Below are 15,569 nucleotides of genomic sequence, written 5' to 3' on the forward strand. Positions count from 1 at the left end.
TGACTAAAAGGCAGTGGGGCAAGTGTGGAAAAAACCCTGACTTATAATTTCCAAGAGCTGCCTACCTTTCCCCGACCAGCGTGGTTACCCTAGGTAGGTCATTGCCCAATCACCTTGTCTAGGATTCCGGGTTTCTTCATTTATAAAAGCATTTAATTCTGATTTGCAACATATACAAACATCGAATCATTATGTTGTACACCTGAAACTAATATAATGTTATATGTCAATTATATCTCAATATAAAAAGGATTTAATCATGAAAATATTTAAGGTGGCTTTTCTTTTTAACATAATATGTTCTTAGCTTTTAATTCTATTCTAGGATTATTTATTAAACAACGATTCTGTAACCAGATAGGGGTTATGAAAGAAAGAATAAAGTTATGCAGTTAACTGGTGAAAATGAGAACAATTACATTCACACACACTCACACACACACACACACACACACAAATACCACCAAAAGCAACAATGACAACAATAAAACTAGGGATTCAATTCTGCTCAGTCTCAATGCAATGGGGAGAAAAACCACATAATACAAATTGGCACACCCTACTAAGAAATGGGAAGGATCTACTTTGAGAAGACATTGCTCTACCTGTGGTTTCTTACAGGACCACTTATTTCAAACTGAGGAAAGTTGAGTAATTTAACGTTTTATAAGATCAACAGAAATGTGTATAACTTTAATTATATTTATCTGTTTATCTCTTGAAAAGCAGGACATTAAACATAAGTACGTGCCTCTTCATTCCAGTAGGTGGCTCTAAACTCCAATTGTTTATTTTTCTTTAAAAAGACCAGAGCACAAAACTGTGCTAAATTCAAAAAATAACTCAATGAGGAGTATTTTCTGCTTAGTTTCTTTCCTGTCAAAATAAAATCATTTTTTTTCATGCAACAGTAATTTAACCACATGAAGTTGCTTTATAGAAAATAATGCCAAACATAAAATGTTGCCCTAATATAATATAACCTAAGATTCTTTATCTCTATCCTTAGATAAAATCCAGACTATCTTAGGAAAATTACTCTTTGTTATGTGCTGATTGTATAAAAACCAGAGAATTTACAGTTTGTATCTTATTAACCCTAACATTCACATCTTCCCTTCTCTGGAAGTACACTCAGAGGAATAATTCTGCTCAAAAAGTTACCAGATTAAAAAAAAGAAAAAGTGTGCATTTGCTTTCTCCCCCTAAACTTTCCAGTTAAATGCTTATTAGTGCCCTGTTTCATTCTAGAGTTCTATTTCCCCTTAGAAAACAATAGACTTCTCTCAACAGTTTGAATCACCTCTTCTTTTGGCATCTCTCAAAGGTTTAACTTATTAGCTTCCTTTCCAACAACATGTTGATATTTGAATTGTGACATATTAGAACTTTTCAGTGGCTTCTCGGAAACAGTGATGTTAAAGAGACAATATCCCGAAAGACCGTAAAACAGTACAATTGTCGCTTTTGGGGAACGCTGCAGAGACACACATGCCAGGTCACTGGAAGAAAGTATTATGATATCATTATTTTCTTTTGAATAATAGAGTCCACTATTAATCATGTCTTTTTAAATTCCATTTTAGATTTACTCAATCCAGTGTGAACAGTCCAAGAAACAAAAGAAAGTGATAGATACACTGTAACTATACATTAGAAAGATAATTCTCTTTGCCGGGACTTAGATCACTACTGTAATTTCCCTTTAAGTGTCCAGATTGTCACGTGAAGAATACTGAGTGCATAAAAAATAAAAGACACGGAAGAGCATTGATGTTGGCTTTATTTACTGGAGGTAAAAGGTGACATTCCAGGCCACGAAAGGCAAGGCAAAGCAGAGTGGGTTTTAACTTCAGGGTGTTCTTTTCGATTTTAAGTGAATTTTTATGGTGCTCGTGAAACTGAGGTTTGAAAAGAACTGGCAAGAGCCCGAAGTAATGAGGGCAGATTCTGGGCATGCTTCCTCATATCGCAGTAAGAATGTGCCTTGAAGCCCCATCTACCGCCCTTAGAAATCCAGTGCTTTTTTCAAGGTGTTGTTACCACTTGCCATTTCATTATATCTCAACTCTTTGGATTTTACAGAGACTTAAGCAAAATTATGTCTTTGCTCTTATAATTACAATGGTCCCAAAGTGTAATTTGAATGCTTGAATCCAGAGATGTCTACATACAAAGCTGGTTTATGTTCTAGCAATAACAATACACCAGCAGGCGTTTGAGAAGTGAGAGAAGTAGTTTAAATGAAAACATAATGACAATTTGTTGCCTCAAAACAATTATGTGGGGGAAAGATGGAATGTAATGTTGGAGAAATCAAGCCTTTCAGAAAAGTTATCGCGTCTATGCTTTTATGTTAGAAAATGGGTCTTTCAGCAAATAAAAATATAATAAAGAACGGAAGTGATTTATGTAGCTTCTCCCGCAGGTTTGTCTATTAAGTATGCTTGACCATGATTATAAAAATGTAATCATAACATCTTTAAAATCAGTGTATTCTCAAAATTTCGGCTATATATTGCAGTCTTATGAATTACATGTCATCTGAGTTATGTACCCGAAGCAGCGACATGACTAATCTAACCTCTCCGGGTTTTGTGTTAGATAAAAATGGAAGGGAATCAATTCCTCTGTTAAATTCCATAAAAGAGTTAACAGGTCTCTTCCATCAGGGAGTTTTATGGAAAAAGTTATCTGGAACCAAAATAAAAATGTCCTGGATCTGGGATTTTGTGATGAATTCAACTCAAGTATTTAAAGAGGGCCTCAAAATCTCACTTAGAAAAAGTTAGAATGGATACAAAAGGGTTGTTGATTTATTATTTTGCTGTGTGTCTCTCAGAATGCTCTACTAGAAGGGAGAAGACAATCTCTCCCAATATAAGGTGAAAAATTAGAGGAATGGGGCCTTTTAGTATAAGAAAATAGGATTATATGAGAATTCCATTTTTTAAAAGTCATGATAAATATTTAAAAACTGTGTTAACTCCTTTAGAGTTTTCTGTTTGGTAGCTAATACCAAATTCCAGAAACACAACATGTTATGAACATGACCTAACTCTCCATATATCGGAAACTTTTGAAAGTTGAGGTGGTCTTTTCATTTTATCATAGAAAAAGTTTAATTTTTCCAATATCTTGCTGGACTCTTTTTAATTTTTCCAGAAAGCTTTATCTCTGTCCTTGTAAGTATGGATATTATATCTAAATCCCTGAATACTTTAATTTATAAGAATAAATATTATAGTAAATGGTTTAATAGATCTTTCTATATTCTTTTATTTTAAAATTTGCCAAAATATCACACTAGTGAAATTTCTTAATATTTTTTTAAAAATTCTAAAGCACTCAGATATTTGAAGATAAAACTAGAAATCCCGCAAATTGTTCACTTTTACTACTAGTGAAATTCACAATTTAAGGCATAAGTATATATTATGCATGTATATAGGAATTACTCTAAAAAATAATTATTATTCTTAATTTATTTTAATCAAACCTTGAAATGGTTCCAAATGTCAAAAGGATATCTGTTCAGTTAATATTCATAAGGCTAAGCTAAAGGTAAAAGGCAATGGTGATGTGGATTTGATTTAGCAAATTTTAGACTGCCAAAATGTATATTTTCATACATTATATATAAGTATATATGTGCTTGGATATATTATATATTTTATATATGATTTATAAATGTGGCAAAGTATACATTTTAGGGACATTTTAAAATCTGCACAAGATATTAGTAATCTCATATTTTACATATTAATATAAATTAATATTTAATGGCATATGATTAATTCTATTATATATCATATAAGTTATATACAATTATATATTTTACAAATTGCATATCATATATGTTATAGATAACTATTTATTATATACAGTTGGAACTGAAATTAATCACACTTTATTAAATATTCATTTTCTTTTGTCATTTAAGCCCAAGAGGACAGCCACTAAAGAGAGTATGGACAGTTATAAGCATTCTGATAGCAAAGTAATAGGCTATAAAAGACTTTCAGATTAATTCTGTTTTGTACTGTCACAGCCTGTGTTCAACCGATTCCTCCATCAAATTGATGATGCTACCATTTGTATTTATAGATGGCAATACTGTGGGTTCTTGTTTATTATCTTATAAAGTAGAAAAATCTAGAATCTGTCAGACCAGACTTGCTGTCTAGTTTGCTATGCTTGGATCGATTCAAAGTATTATGCTTGTATTACTGAGACAGAAGAAAAATTCAGTGCACAGAGGGAAAACAAGAAAGAAAGAAAACATCATTTACTTTTAAAAAGATGAATAAGGACTCATTGTTATGAATTCCCATTTATTTTTCCTGGTCAAGCACTGGAAGTTTTATTTATGCTTAATAGACTGCATTTGGCATGTCTGAAAATGGCAGAAGTGTGAATTATGAGTGACCTTCAACCTATTCAGGAAGTTGTAATAATTGAAATAATAGAGAAATGTACTCCCTGCAAAACCTGTACCGAGAGACAACTTTTTCAGACTATTGCCGTCTTTTCACTTTGAAGTAGACAGTTGATTTCTTCCTTCCCACCTCCCAACAATCAGCCTGAATGCTTTATTTTCTATAGCTTCATTCAATTTACCAGTCCGAAGGCTAGGAAAAGCTGAATGGAACTTTAATGTTTAGAGTGTGTATAGAAGGGGAGATAAGTGACCATTTGCATGTCTGAACAAAGTCAATATTTGATATGAACACATCTGTCAGTCTTGGTGCTGCAGGGGTAACATCAAGTCCACAGAGACAACGTGTGCATATGTGCTGGCTTTAGGAAACTTGCTCTGGACCCCTGATCTTTCCATAGCAACATGGGAAACCCCTACTCAGGAGGGCAGGAGTGACAAGTTTTTAACCTCTGAAAGAAGGACCCTATTACACATTCTAATCCTGATTAGTAAGAGATAACTAAAAGTGTCTTCAGCAGGCAGAGAATGATGACAGAATGTAAAGATATTTGTCCAACAGAATGTAAGCATTATCGTGGCCAAGCTTCGCTAAAGCAAACCATCCTTAGTTTCCTTAGTTCCTCCAAAGACATAGTATCCCGAATTTGTCTTTAAGGTAACAGTCTAAAGACTATAAAATATTAACTGAGAAATGTCAGGTACTGTCTTGCTGTATCTGCTTCCAAAACAAAATTATATGTATCCACTGGCTATTTTCAGAACAAAACTACTAATGAAGGAGAAGTTCTGCCCCACACATTTTTATCTCTTCATTAAGAACATAAAGAGAAAGCCAAGTGTAATTTATTGGATGAAACAAAACAGAAAGGATTGACTGTTGACTCTAGTTTGCAAGAACAGGGCAAGTGATAAAGATACACATTATTATACCTGGAGCCTACAGGGTACCTAGCCTGGAAGCCTTGCAAGTTGTCCTGTTAAATAACCTCTAAGGATCTCTCTACAGACCCCACAAGAAATATTCATTAGCCACCTGTCTTTAATGTGGCCATTTTGTTTTGACTCTATGAAAATTGATCATTCTGAATGGTTTCAGAATGCTTGGAAAGTCAGGAAGCTAAAGATCCTCTTTGGGTTTTTTACTAGACTGGAGGTGTTTCTTGTGTTCTTGACCAACATGTTTTCCTCCTTGACGACTGGCTTGTAATGAATTCTGACAAGTATCTTTTTGGTACCATTCCAGAAATAGCTGGAGTCTGGTATGGTTGTGATGCTTTTAGATCTTCCTGAATGAAAAGTGTTGTGTACATGCAAATATTAATTACTTAGAATGTGCAGATCATCTTTTTTCAATTTACGTGGTTTGTGGGTCTTGGTAAAAATTCCTAGTCTGTGTAGTGCTATGGAAGGGTTGTGTGCTGGGCATAATTACATGAGGGAAACTTTTCTGTGGGGAGGGGATGCTATTTGTTTTATCATGTAAATATCAAATGACAGACTATGTCTGAGACAGTTTCATCTTCGGGTGAAGGAAGTAACTTATCAGCCAGACAGCATCCCCCCAAAGTCAGCTTAGGCACCGTTCACAAAGCCAGTCTCTGGGTATTGCCAGCTGGCATTCATCTTAAAACAGCAGAGCATAACTTTGGTATAAAAGTGGAACTTGACTTAAAAGCAAAGCAAAGAAAATGGCCAAAGCCAATAATAATTTTAACATCAAAAGAGGTCATAGAAAATGTGGACAGAAATCCTTGTAAAGGAAGAGCAAATTAACAAATTACCTGACAGTTGACGCAAACATGTTGAAAAAGTAGAGAGAGGCTAAGATACTACATTTTGCTTTTTTGCACAAATTGCATTAATTGAATGATGTAGGCATACATTTTTTTCAGTAAAAAGCCAAAGAAAATAACTTGATAACTGAGTCCATAATAAGCCTGCAATAATAATACTGTTATAGTGTCACAGCAGCCTGATAGCACCGCTGACGTGGACCCAGGGAGAGGGAAAGTGGGTGTGCCAGTTCAGCCATGATGGTCCTGGAAGCAGTTAAAACTTTATAAGGTAAAGCACAAACGAGAACAATGCCTGATCCAACTGAAAACACTGTAGAATCTTGCTGCTGTTCCTCAACGACAAGGGAGCTGGCAGAATCCCCTAAGTGGATTCTGACCTTGTATTCTCTGAAGGGCACTCCTTCTTCTAAGAAGGAGTGATCTTATTTCTTCAAACTATACATCAGGCATTAGATAATCTCTTATCGACACATTTTGTTTTCTTCAGAGGGAACAGCAGACTTCTCTTAGTCTACTTACTAAATACCAGCTGTCAAGGGCCTGTTTAAAAATGAAAGGACTTATCACCTTGTGTAAATGACAAGATTAATAATGTCTTGGGTTTCTGAGAACTTTATTCCACTTGTAGACCATGTTAGGGCAGGCCAAGAGCTTGAATGAAATTGCGTTCCTTTCTGTGATGCACACCTATAAAACGTTACCCCAAATCACATGCCCAGATCTTTCTTATTATCATGAGTGGAAAGGTAGGTCTTGTGTAAGTCGAAAAAGTTCACTTACACGAATTGGGCCATAGTGACCTGTCTGATTACAACCAAAATGGTTTCACCATGAAGAAGTATTAGAGGAAAACTTGTGTCCAGAGAGCTACTTCGTAAGTACACTAAACTTGTGAACATATCCTAGATAAGAACTGGCCTGATGTGAGGTACCTAGGGGTCTGTGGGTCCACTTGCCTTTGATCTAGGTGAAGGGTATAGCAATGTGGAGGTCTGAGGAAACTCATCAAAGGATGGAGGGAAAGGCGGGAGCAGGGTGAGAGCAAATCTAATGCAACGTGCTCCATCCACCCATCAAAATGGGTGTAAAAGTAAGATATCTACAAGACGACAAAGAAAAGGACATCAAAATATCCAGATTTAGAAACAAACACTCAGTAAATCATCTAGGTGTTTGGCCCACTTGACGTTAAACACATGGGTGCTTCCAGATGTAATGAAATCTCTGAATAATTAATAAACCATTTTCATGCTTCCTCTACATATTTGGTCCTCTTGAGGCCCTATTCTGGAAAGAAGTTTCATTATCCAATTCTCTGCTTTTGCTTCTGCTCTGATCTACCTCCCAGTGCCAGTTCTGCATCCTCAACCAGGCATAATTCGCACCATTAAAATGTAAAGATATTGACGCATTGTCTGTCTCAGTAAAAATTTCCAGCTAAAGGCTGTGCCGCAGCAGTATAGCTATGTAACACTGTACAAAAACTTTAAGGAATAAGGGGAAAAATAATTAGGACTTCAAGGATAAAGAGCCTTGGGTGTTTTTAGTGGATCTACTATTTTATGACTGGAGTGTGACTTAATTTACTAGTGTCTCTGGCGTGGCCTTCTTTTACAAAGATAAATTACTGTAGTTAATACAATATTTTCGGGGGGGATAAGGATATCAGTCAGAAGCTGCAGCTGCTTAGAAATTATGGTTTAGTAAGTATGCCAGTGTTTTCAGAATTTCTATCTCCAAAAACATCCCTGCAATAATTTTGAAAACATGAAATGAAAAAGACATCTAAAAACAATAAACTCAAGTCTTCTAGGCAGCATTGTCAAGAAAAAAGCTGCCACAGAGCTCACTCTGGCCTGAAAAAAAGAAATCTGCAATAAAATAACTTGCAGAAATCTATTGGAAGATTTAAACTCTGAAAAATCCCCTCAGATAAAATGCTTGTAGAGAGGTATTAGGAAAATGTTCGTTGAATAGCCTTTGCCTTTACGATACAAAACAGATTGCACGCTTTATCAGCTTTACCTGAAAATCTAAACCTAGGCTGTTTCTAAGTACCTCATCACCCCAAACAAATCAAATACAAGTTTTACCCAAGACAACGTGTTTTGACTATCCCACTATGATCAAACTGTATTATCACCTTTAGCAGACACATTAATTCTCTTTTGTAGAACTCCTTCACATCATTATAAAACTGATCCAAATTGACTAAACTTGATCTTTAATATTAGAATTTTAAAAAATTCATATCTTTGCAAAAGTAAACTATAATTTATAGCCTCCTTTTTGTTTTAGGTCATCTTTTCCCTTCTTTGTTGGATGCCCTAATTATTACAATGACTAGCTTGCAGTTGAAAGATTCCCCTGAAATTCTTCATTTTTAAAGCCCAGGACTTCTTTAAAATTCATTTTATAAACTTGAGCTCTATCTGAGAATCAGAGCAAAGAGGAACACTTTTTACAGTTTTTTGTCGCATGCTTAATTTGCTTTTGTGTGTGCAGGTGAGTTGATGTTGTTAATGTTTAATAATTACTCCTGATCCAGGGTGTCTCTTTATATCTGGGTATTAAATAATATGTCACACAGTGGGAGCGTTCATTATGAGATGAGTTGTGTTTATTCACCATTTGGCAGCTCCTATATTCCTCACAGAAAACAGAGTGAAAAAATAGACCTAGAGAATCTCTTTAGTCAGCTCCTTTATCATTGCACCTAGTCCAACATTCACATTTCAAAGCTGCCTGGAATTGCTAGTCTTAATTGGCTTTTAGAAAAGATGCACACATGCTTATAGGTGAGTGTGTTTACAATATATGCATACACGATTTTGATGTCTGCTCTCGTTTGTCTTGTCAACTGGGTTGAGTGTGATTGTATGCATATATGTCTATCACACAAATCTGACTTTTACCTCTGACTTTCCTCTCGTCGTTTATGGGTGAACTTACTTGACCATATAATGTCAATTTCACAACTGTGTTATTTGATATGTACTCTCTTACCATCTTTGAGCTCTGCCAGCATAATACATAAGTTGAAAATGAGAACTTACAGAAATAATAGTGTATGTCTAATATTGGCCTTTTTTGGTTTTCCTGATTAACTATTTTCCCTGATTCTTCAGTTAAAATATGTAAACATGCTCTTCATTAAGATACAAAACCATAATATTTTCTTTCGAAAGCAATGCATTTTACAATGTGTATCTCAAAAGTAACCATGTGAAAATTATAAATGCCTACTCTAATAAGCAACCTAATTCATACTTAAGAACAGCAAAATAGTTTCCTTTTTTAATGAGATCACAATTCCCAAGGACAAGAGTATACTTATTAAAAAATATTAGACCCATAACTATTAAATGAAAAAATGTATTGGCCACAAGTCTCATTCTTCAACCATCTTTTCACTGATCCTACAACAGTTTTATCTGTCTAAGGAAATAGCTCCTGTTGGCAGTAAATATGGATAGCAAATAATTATTATGATATAATTACACTATTTCATCTTACAGCTGCCTTTTGAGGTCTTCCAGTTCCTTTTTTAGGAAGCATCACACGCACAACTCACTCATTTACAACACCTATGTAATTCCCACACCTACATATAGTCAGTGCTCAGAAATGTTTGTTGTTGATGGTGACTAACTCATATGACGGACTTGGGATATTTTCTGCTTACGATCAATAGCTAATTTAATAATGTTTTCATTTGTCAATAATGTCTCTTGTTTTCTTACAACAAAGGGAAAAAACAGTTGATTGGTTTATTATTTTTGATATATGTTGAAGATTTTAAAATGATTCCCATTTAAACCTAATTTTATAATTTACTACCTCTTATACAGTTTAGTCAGTAAAAATTATCTAGTAGCTGGTAAAATGCCAAAGAATAATCTCATAACAATGATTGAAACAAAGTCTTAGACCATATGACGCTAGCATTACTTACCAACTTTCAAATGGAAACATCTAATTTAAACTTTTCTTTTTCTTGGTGGTGATTTTCATAGTAGATTTGCCAAGTAACCATTTTAATATGGTCTTTGAAACATATCTGATTTACACAACCATCGGTTTAAAAGAAATAAATGATGATAACATAACTATATTCTAACTCAACGATGTTTATAAAACAAAAATTAGCAGGTTGAAGTTCTTGTTGTTTTAAGTATTGTCATACTAAGTTACAAGATTCATAACCTCACTTTATTGGGTGCAAAATATGTTTCTTGATATTTTCATGATCTTGTTTCATAGTTATTGTTATTAAAGTTAACCTCACTGCATGAGCCTCCATAAAGCAATTTCCAGCAGTGATACTTTTAAACATTTCACATAAACAACAACAAAAAATGTTATTTGATTAATCTAAAAGGGTTTCTCGTTTATAATTAGGCAAATCAAATGCATAATCAGACAAGTTCACACATAGATCATACATATACCACTACCTATTATTTAAAATAAAATCTATATAATATTTCAAGTGTATCACTTCCAATTTCTGCAGAAATTCAATGTTCTTGATTAGTTCAGTACTTTCTATGAATGTCTCCTTATTATGATAGCAAAGGAAAAAAAGGTAAAGAACAGCTACTGATAAGTAGTATTCAGTTTTTAAGTCATTCAGTCATTCCCAGAAAACTAGAGCATTTATGAAGTTTACTAGCACAAAATGAAAAAACTACCCAAAAAAGAAGTACTGAAAATGACTTTATTCTGCATCTTATATTTGGGCATTACCTTTCACCATATTGACAAACAGGCCACAAGGGTCTACTGAAGCTCACTGTTATTTTTATTCTTCAGGCTTCACTGATACTTTAGTGCTCTCCAAGAAAGACAAGAAAATCTTTACAACATACCTGATCATTTATCTGGCATGCAACGAGGTTGTGCTGATCATAACAGCCAGCGAACCTGATGTACTTGAGCCAGCTTCCTACATCTGGTTGACTAGCATCTATGCAGAACTTCACATTGCAAAACTCATCTAAGATCTAGAAGGAAGAAGACGAGAACAATCAATTTCCATTATCAGTTCATTCATTAGAATGGTTAATTGCTTGAAAATATTTTATTCAAATGTATGTTTCCTCCTTTGAATCCTTAAGAGAAAAAAAGTCAGACAGCATGCATATTAATAAAGAAGGAATAATAATAAGTTATCTTAGAAGTGGCAATGTACTGCCTTTAAAGGAACAAAGCAATTGTAAATTATTACAAAAAATGATTAGTTGGTTTTAAAAATGCTCGATTCCTTGTTATGAATGAATGAGTGCTATTGCCTTAATTTTATCCAATGTGATTTTTATGAAAAATAATATTGAACAGCATATATTAACATAATATTTCTAAACTATACAAGTCAATATTTTAGGTTCAGATAATCTTCCCTTGTAAGTGTATACTTTCACATTTTTTGCACTTTATATTAGTGCAGTTTAAAAACTTTAATCTAAATATTGTCAAATTCCTTTTCAGTTTGCATTGCACTACCGTGAAACAAATCACACCCGTAATTGAAGAAGATAATAAGATTTGTCTCACTGATGCTTCCCACCAAACTGAAGAAAAACAAATGAAAATAAATAATTGGTAAACACTTGTGCAAAATATGTCAACCTAAAGTTTTAGGTAACACATGCCAATGCACATTTCAATTTTATGTTTCATAAGTAAAATACCAAAACTGGCTTGTGAACAAGTAAAAAATATGTAAGAATATTGACATAAATTGCCATCATTATATATGGTTGTGTATGTTAGTGCTGTTATTTTTCATGAGATTTTATGTTTGGCCTATGCTAAATATTAATCACTACTCAGGATACCTATTAAACAAAAATTAAGATGGGAAGTGTCCATTTTTAAGGTCTCGTCTACCGAAAGGAGGCTATTCGGATTCAATAGTAGCAATAATGTTTTATACATCAATATTAAAAGCTGCATAGTTGTTGACCTGATGGTAAATAACTAGAAAGTCTGGTAATGTTAATGTCAATCAGTTAGCGCAAACTTGAGGAAGTTTCCTATCAAAGACTAAACAATATAGTCTAGAACATTAATTGATGAATTAAATAACCCCCTCCCCGCCCCCCCCCCCCAGAACTCTGCTGTATCTATACCTATAAAAGTTAAAACTAAACACTCGGGTGCATAGACCAAAAGCAATTTTGCACAGAATTCAGGTAATCACCCAGTTGCAGATTCAAGTCATTAACTCACCACAAACTTCAAGAAGAAGCCCAGGACTCTGAGGGCTCTAGTCAAGAGGCATTATGAATAAGCCTTTGGCCATGAGGCAATTAAAGGGCAATAAGTAGTCCCACAATTTTAAAAAGAAAAATTGAAACATAAGATAGGAATAATAATTGACAAACAACACACACACACACACACACACACACACACACATCAAGTCTTTTTCAAGGAGGCCTGTTCGCACCACCACCAACAAAAAGTCTATTTTAAATATCCTCTCTAGTGAGAAGGACAGATTTTAACAATTTAATAAAATTACAAACTTTAAGTTGTTTTCTTCAACTTTCAATGCTGAGCAGCTTAAATGGCAACTTGAGATTACCCCCCTCCTCACATGTCTGGAAACATAAATAACATCTGCAATACACACTTTAAAACAGTAAAAGGTTGGGACTGTTGTTTTATTTTTTGGTTTGGTTGATATTTGCTGTTTGTTTTCTTGACTAGCCCCCCTCCCCCCCAAAAAAGGTAGTTCTACTAACACACTAGAGAAATATTTAATGAAGGAAACAGGGTGAAGGCAGTGAAATGCAACACCAATTCCATTTCATATTTGCAGAAAGACGTGGGAAACGTATTAATTTCAAAGACAAAAATCATTTATCCCCTTAGCTTTCTAGCATTCCCTTTTTGCGAGGGTAAGTACTGCATATGCACATAAAAATTCTAGGTGTAAGTTTACTCCGTGTTAACATTATTGCCATTGCCACTGTCAACAGTGAAATTAATTTAAAAACAGGTTCATTTCCAAAGAATGTCTTTTTACATACATGTAATATGATTATTCAAATATTTCACCAAAGTATTAACTTTCTTACTCTCCGTATTCTTGCCCCAAGACAAAAGCTTAACTTTCTCCAGAAACCTTTCCCCCTTGGGTGAATTATTCGCTTCTGATTTGCTAACACAACTGCATTTGTCTCCCAAATGTCTTAATCGTCTCGGAAATCTCGAATAAAATAAAGTAACAACACATCTTCTGTCATTTCATCGAACACACTCCTGTGTTTTTAAAAGCTGTCAAGTTCCAAAGATAGTTAAAAAAAAAAATTCCCTTTAGGTGGACTTTAGAGAAAGGCCCTTTCAAAAATCCAACAGCGAAAGGAAAAAAAAAAAAAAAAATCCCCACAATCTAGCCAAAGGGTCCGAATGTGACTTTCTCGCGAAGCAGCACACGATGTTGGACAGCAAAGCTGTTACTTGGCAAGGTGGAACTCGGCCGAAAGCGGCTCCAAAGTCGCGTGGCCGGTGCCAGGAATTCAGATTTTGGCAACCCCACCTTCTGAGTCCCTGATACCGACGGACAGACACACGGAGGGAGGGGAAGGAGGAGAAGAGCGCGAGGAAAGGAGGCCGACAGCCGGGAGAGACCCACCGAAGGCCGGACGACCCACCCCGGAGACGCGTCCAGACCACACCGTTGCACAGGAGGAACAAGGAAATCGCCAGTCCCGGCAACGAAGATAAGCACAGGGCTCCGCGAGACTGCGGGCAAGTAGGAAAAGAAGGCTGGGGGGCGGGGGGCGCCCCGGAGAAGGGGTGCCAAGGCAGGAAACTGTCCCAAGTAACAAACTGTGCACATCGCCAGGACTTCTTTTTTTAAAGTGAGTTCTCTTACCTTAAGATTTCTATGGCCTCAACTCAGCAATAAAAGGCAATCACAGAAGAATTAAAACAAACAAAATAAAATAATCAGCCGCCCCCAGGTTTCCTGCACGAAAATCCTTTCATACGATCCCGAGCCACATTTCGAGATGTTAAAAAAAAAAAAAAGCCTCGCGTCTCGATTTCCGAATGGTCTCTGATAACTTTGTCCGTCTCTAGGATCTGCTCGCCAGGACCACGCGTTTCAGATTTATTGTCCGCCAACAGTGTATTTTTAAGACCAGAAATGAAGTCTCCTCTCGTCTGGGTGACCCGAGTTTGGTGTGTTTTGGCTTTTTTCCCCCTTCCTAAATGAGTTCCGAGCTATTCCTTCTGGTTCACATCACCTCCCTCTTTTCTCACTTTCTCTTGCTCTTATCAGCCCGATGTGTAATGAAAGTTATCTGAAACCCACTAAAACTTCTTCCACTTCTCTCTCCCAGTTCCAAGGTGGTGGTGGTGGTGCGGGGGGGGGGGGGGAGATACAAGCAGGAGGAGGAGAGTTTGAAAAGGTGGGGGGCCTGGGGAGGCGAGGGGAGCTCTAGCCCCCTTTCTGATCCTCCGCTGCGCCTTCCCCGGTCCTAGACCCTCACGGGATCGTCCCCTTTCGCAACTCGTAGCTCAGCCGCTGGGTTTCTATTTCATGAACTGTCTCTTTAAAGAGGATCTGCTCGGCCATCCAGAAAGAACCCGGGGCGAGGGAGAAAGGGAGCTATCTCCCGCCGCCCAGAGTGATCGGAAGCCAGACAGGCTCCTCTTTCAGTAAATTTTTAAAGTGACAGCAGCCTCCTCTGGCGAGAGAGGTCACAAAAAGGTCGCCAAGACTCAGTCCTATAGGGACAGACTGATTACGGATGCACCATCCCCCTTAAACATGTAGATTTCTCTGGGTAAACAACCAATGGGGAGATCTCGCCAGGCAGGATTTCTTTCCCCAGGGAAATATCCTCTGTTTCGGTGTCCTGAAAGCACAAGTGTGTGTGTGTGTGTGTGTGTGTGTGTGTGTGTGTGTGTGTGTATATGTGTTGGGGGATGGGAGTAATGGGGTGGAGAAGGGCTTTCGGGGTGTGAGGGTGTGTGCACGAGGCTGGGGGTGAGGCGCTGGAGGGGACGAGGAGGAGGTTTAGGGTGAAGAGACGCTGGCTCACGCTAACCATAATTACTTTAGAAATTCTCCGAAAACAGTAGCCTAAAAAGTTGAAAAGGACATTTCCATCTCTGTTAAGTATTTATTATTATTATTGAAATTCGTACTTTGATTTTTCCCTCCATTATCATAGTTAGGTCAGCAGACGAGCATGCTACTTTTTAAATCATTTTTCTTAGAAGAAGGAATTTAAAAATCTGAAACATTATTTGCATATAATCTGCCCAAATAGCGTATTAGGGGCTTAGAGAGGTAGACGATTGTCTGGTGA

General features: G+C 36.3%; 1 protein-coding gene across 20 annotated transcripts in view; it reads right to left on the reverse strand.

The window, feature by feature from the left end:
- MECOM (MDS1 and EVI1 complex locus) overlaps positions 1 to 15,569 on the reverse strand; it is a 567,851-nt gene that overhangs the window by 49,193 nt on the left and 503,089 nt on the right. For 11 of the 20 annotated variants that reach the window (XM_032630292.1, XM_032630277.1, XM_032630275.1 and 8 more), the window contains one exon: positions 11,109 to 11,243. In XM_032630292.1, the coding sequence (XP_032486183.1) occupies positions 11,109 to 11,243 (135 nt within the window). Of the gene's footprint in view, positions 1 to 113; positions 209 to 11,108; positions 11,244 to 13,882; positions 13,941 to 14,125; positions 14,889 to 15,569 lie in introns of those variants that run through there. The other 9 variants (XM_032630293.1, XM_032630284.1, XM_032630281.1 and 6 more) reach the window with 4 other exon arrangements.

The sequence above is a fragment of the Phocoena sinus genome, chromosome 4, assembly GCF_008692025.1.
Source record: "Phocoena sinus isolate mPhoSin1 chromosome 4, mPhoSin1.pri, whole genome shotgun sequence".
NCBI lineage: Eukaryota > Metazoa > Chordata > Mammalia > Artiodactyla > Phocoenidae > Phocoena > Phocoena sinus.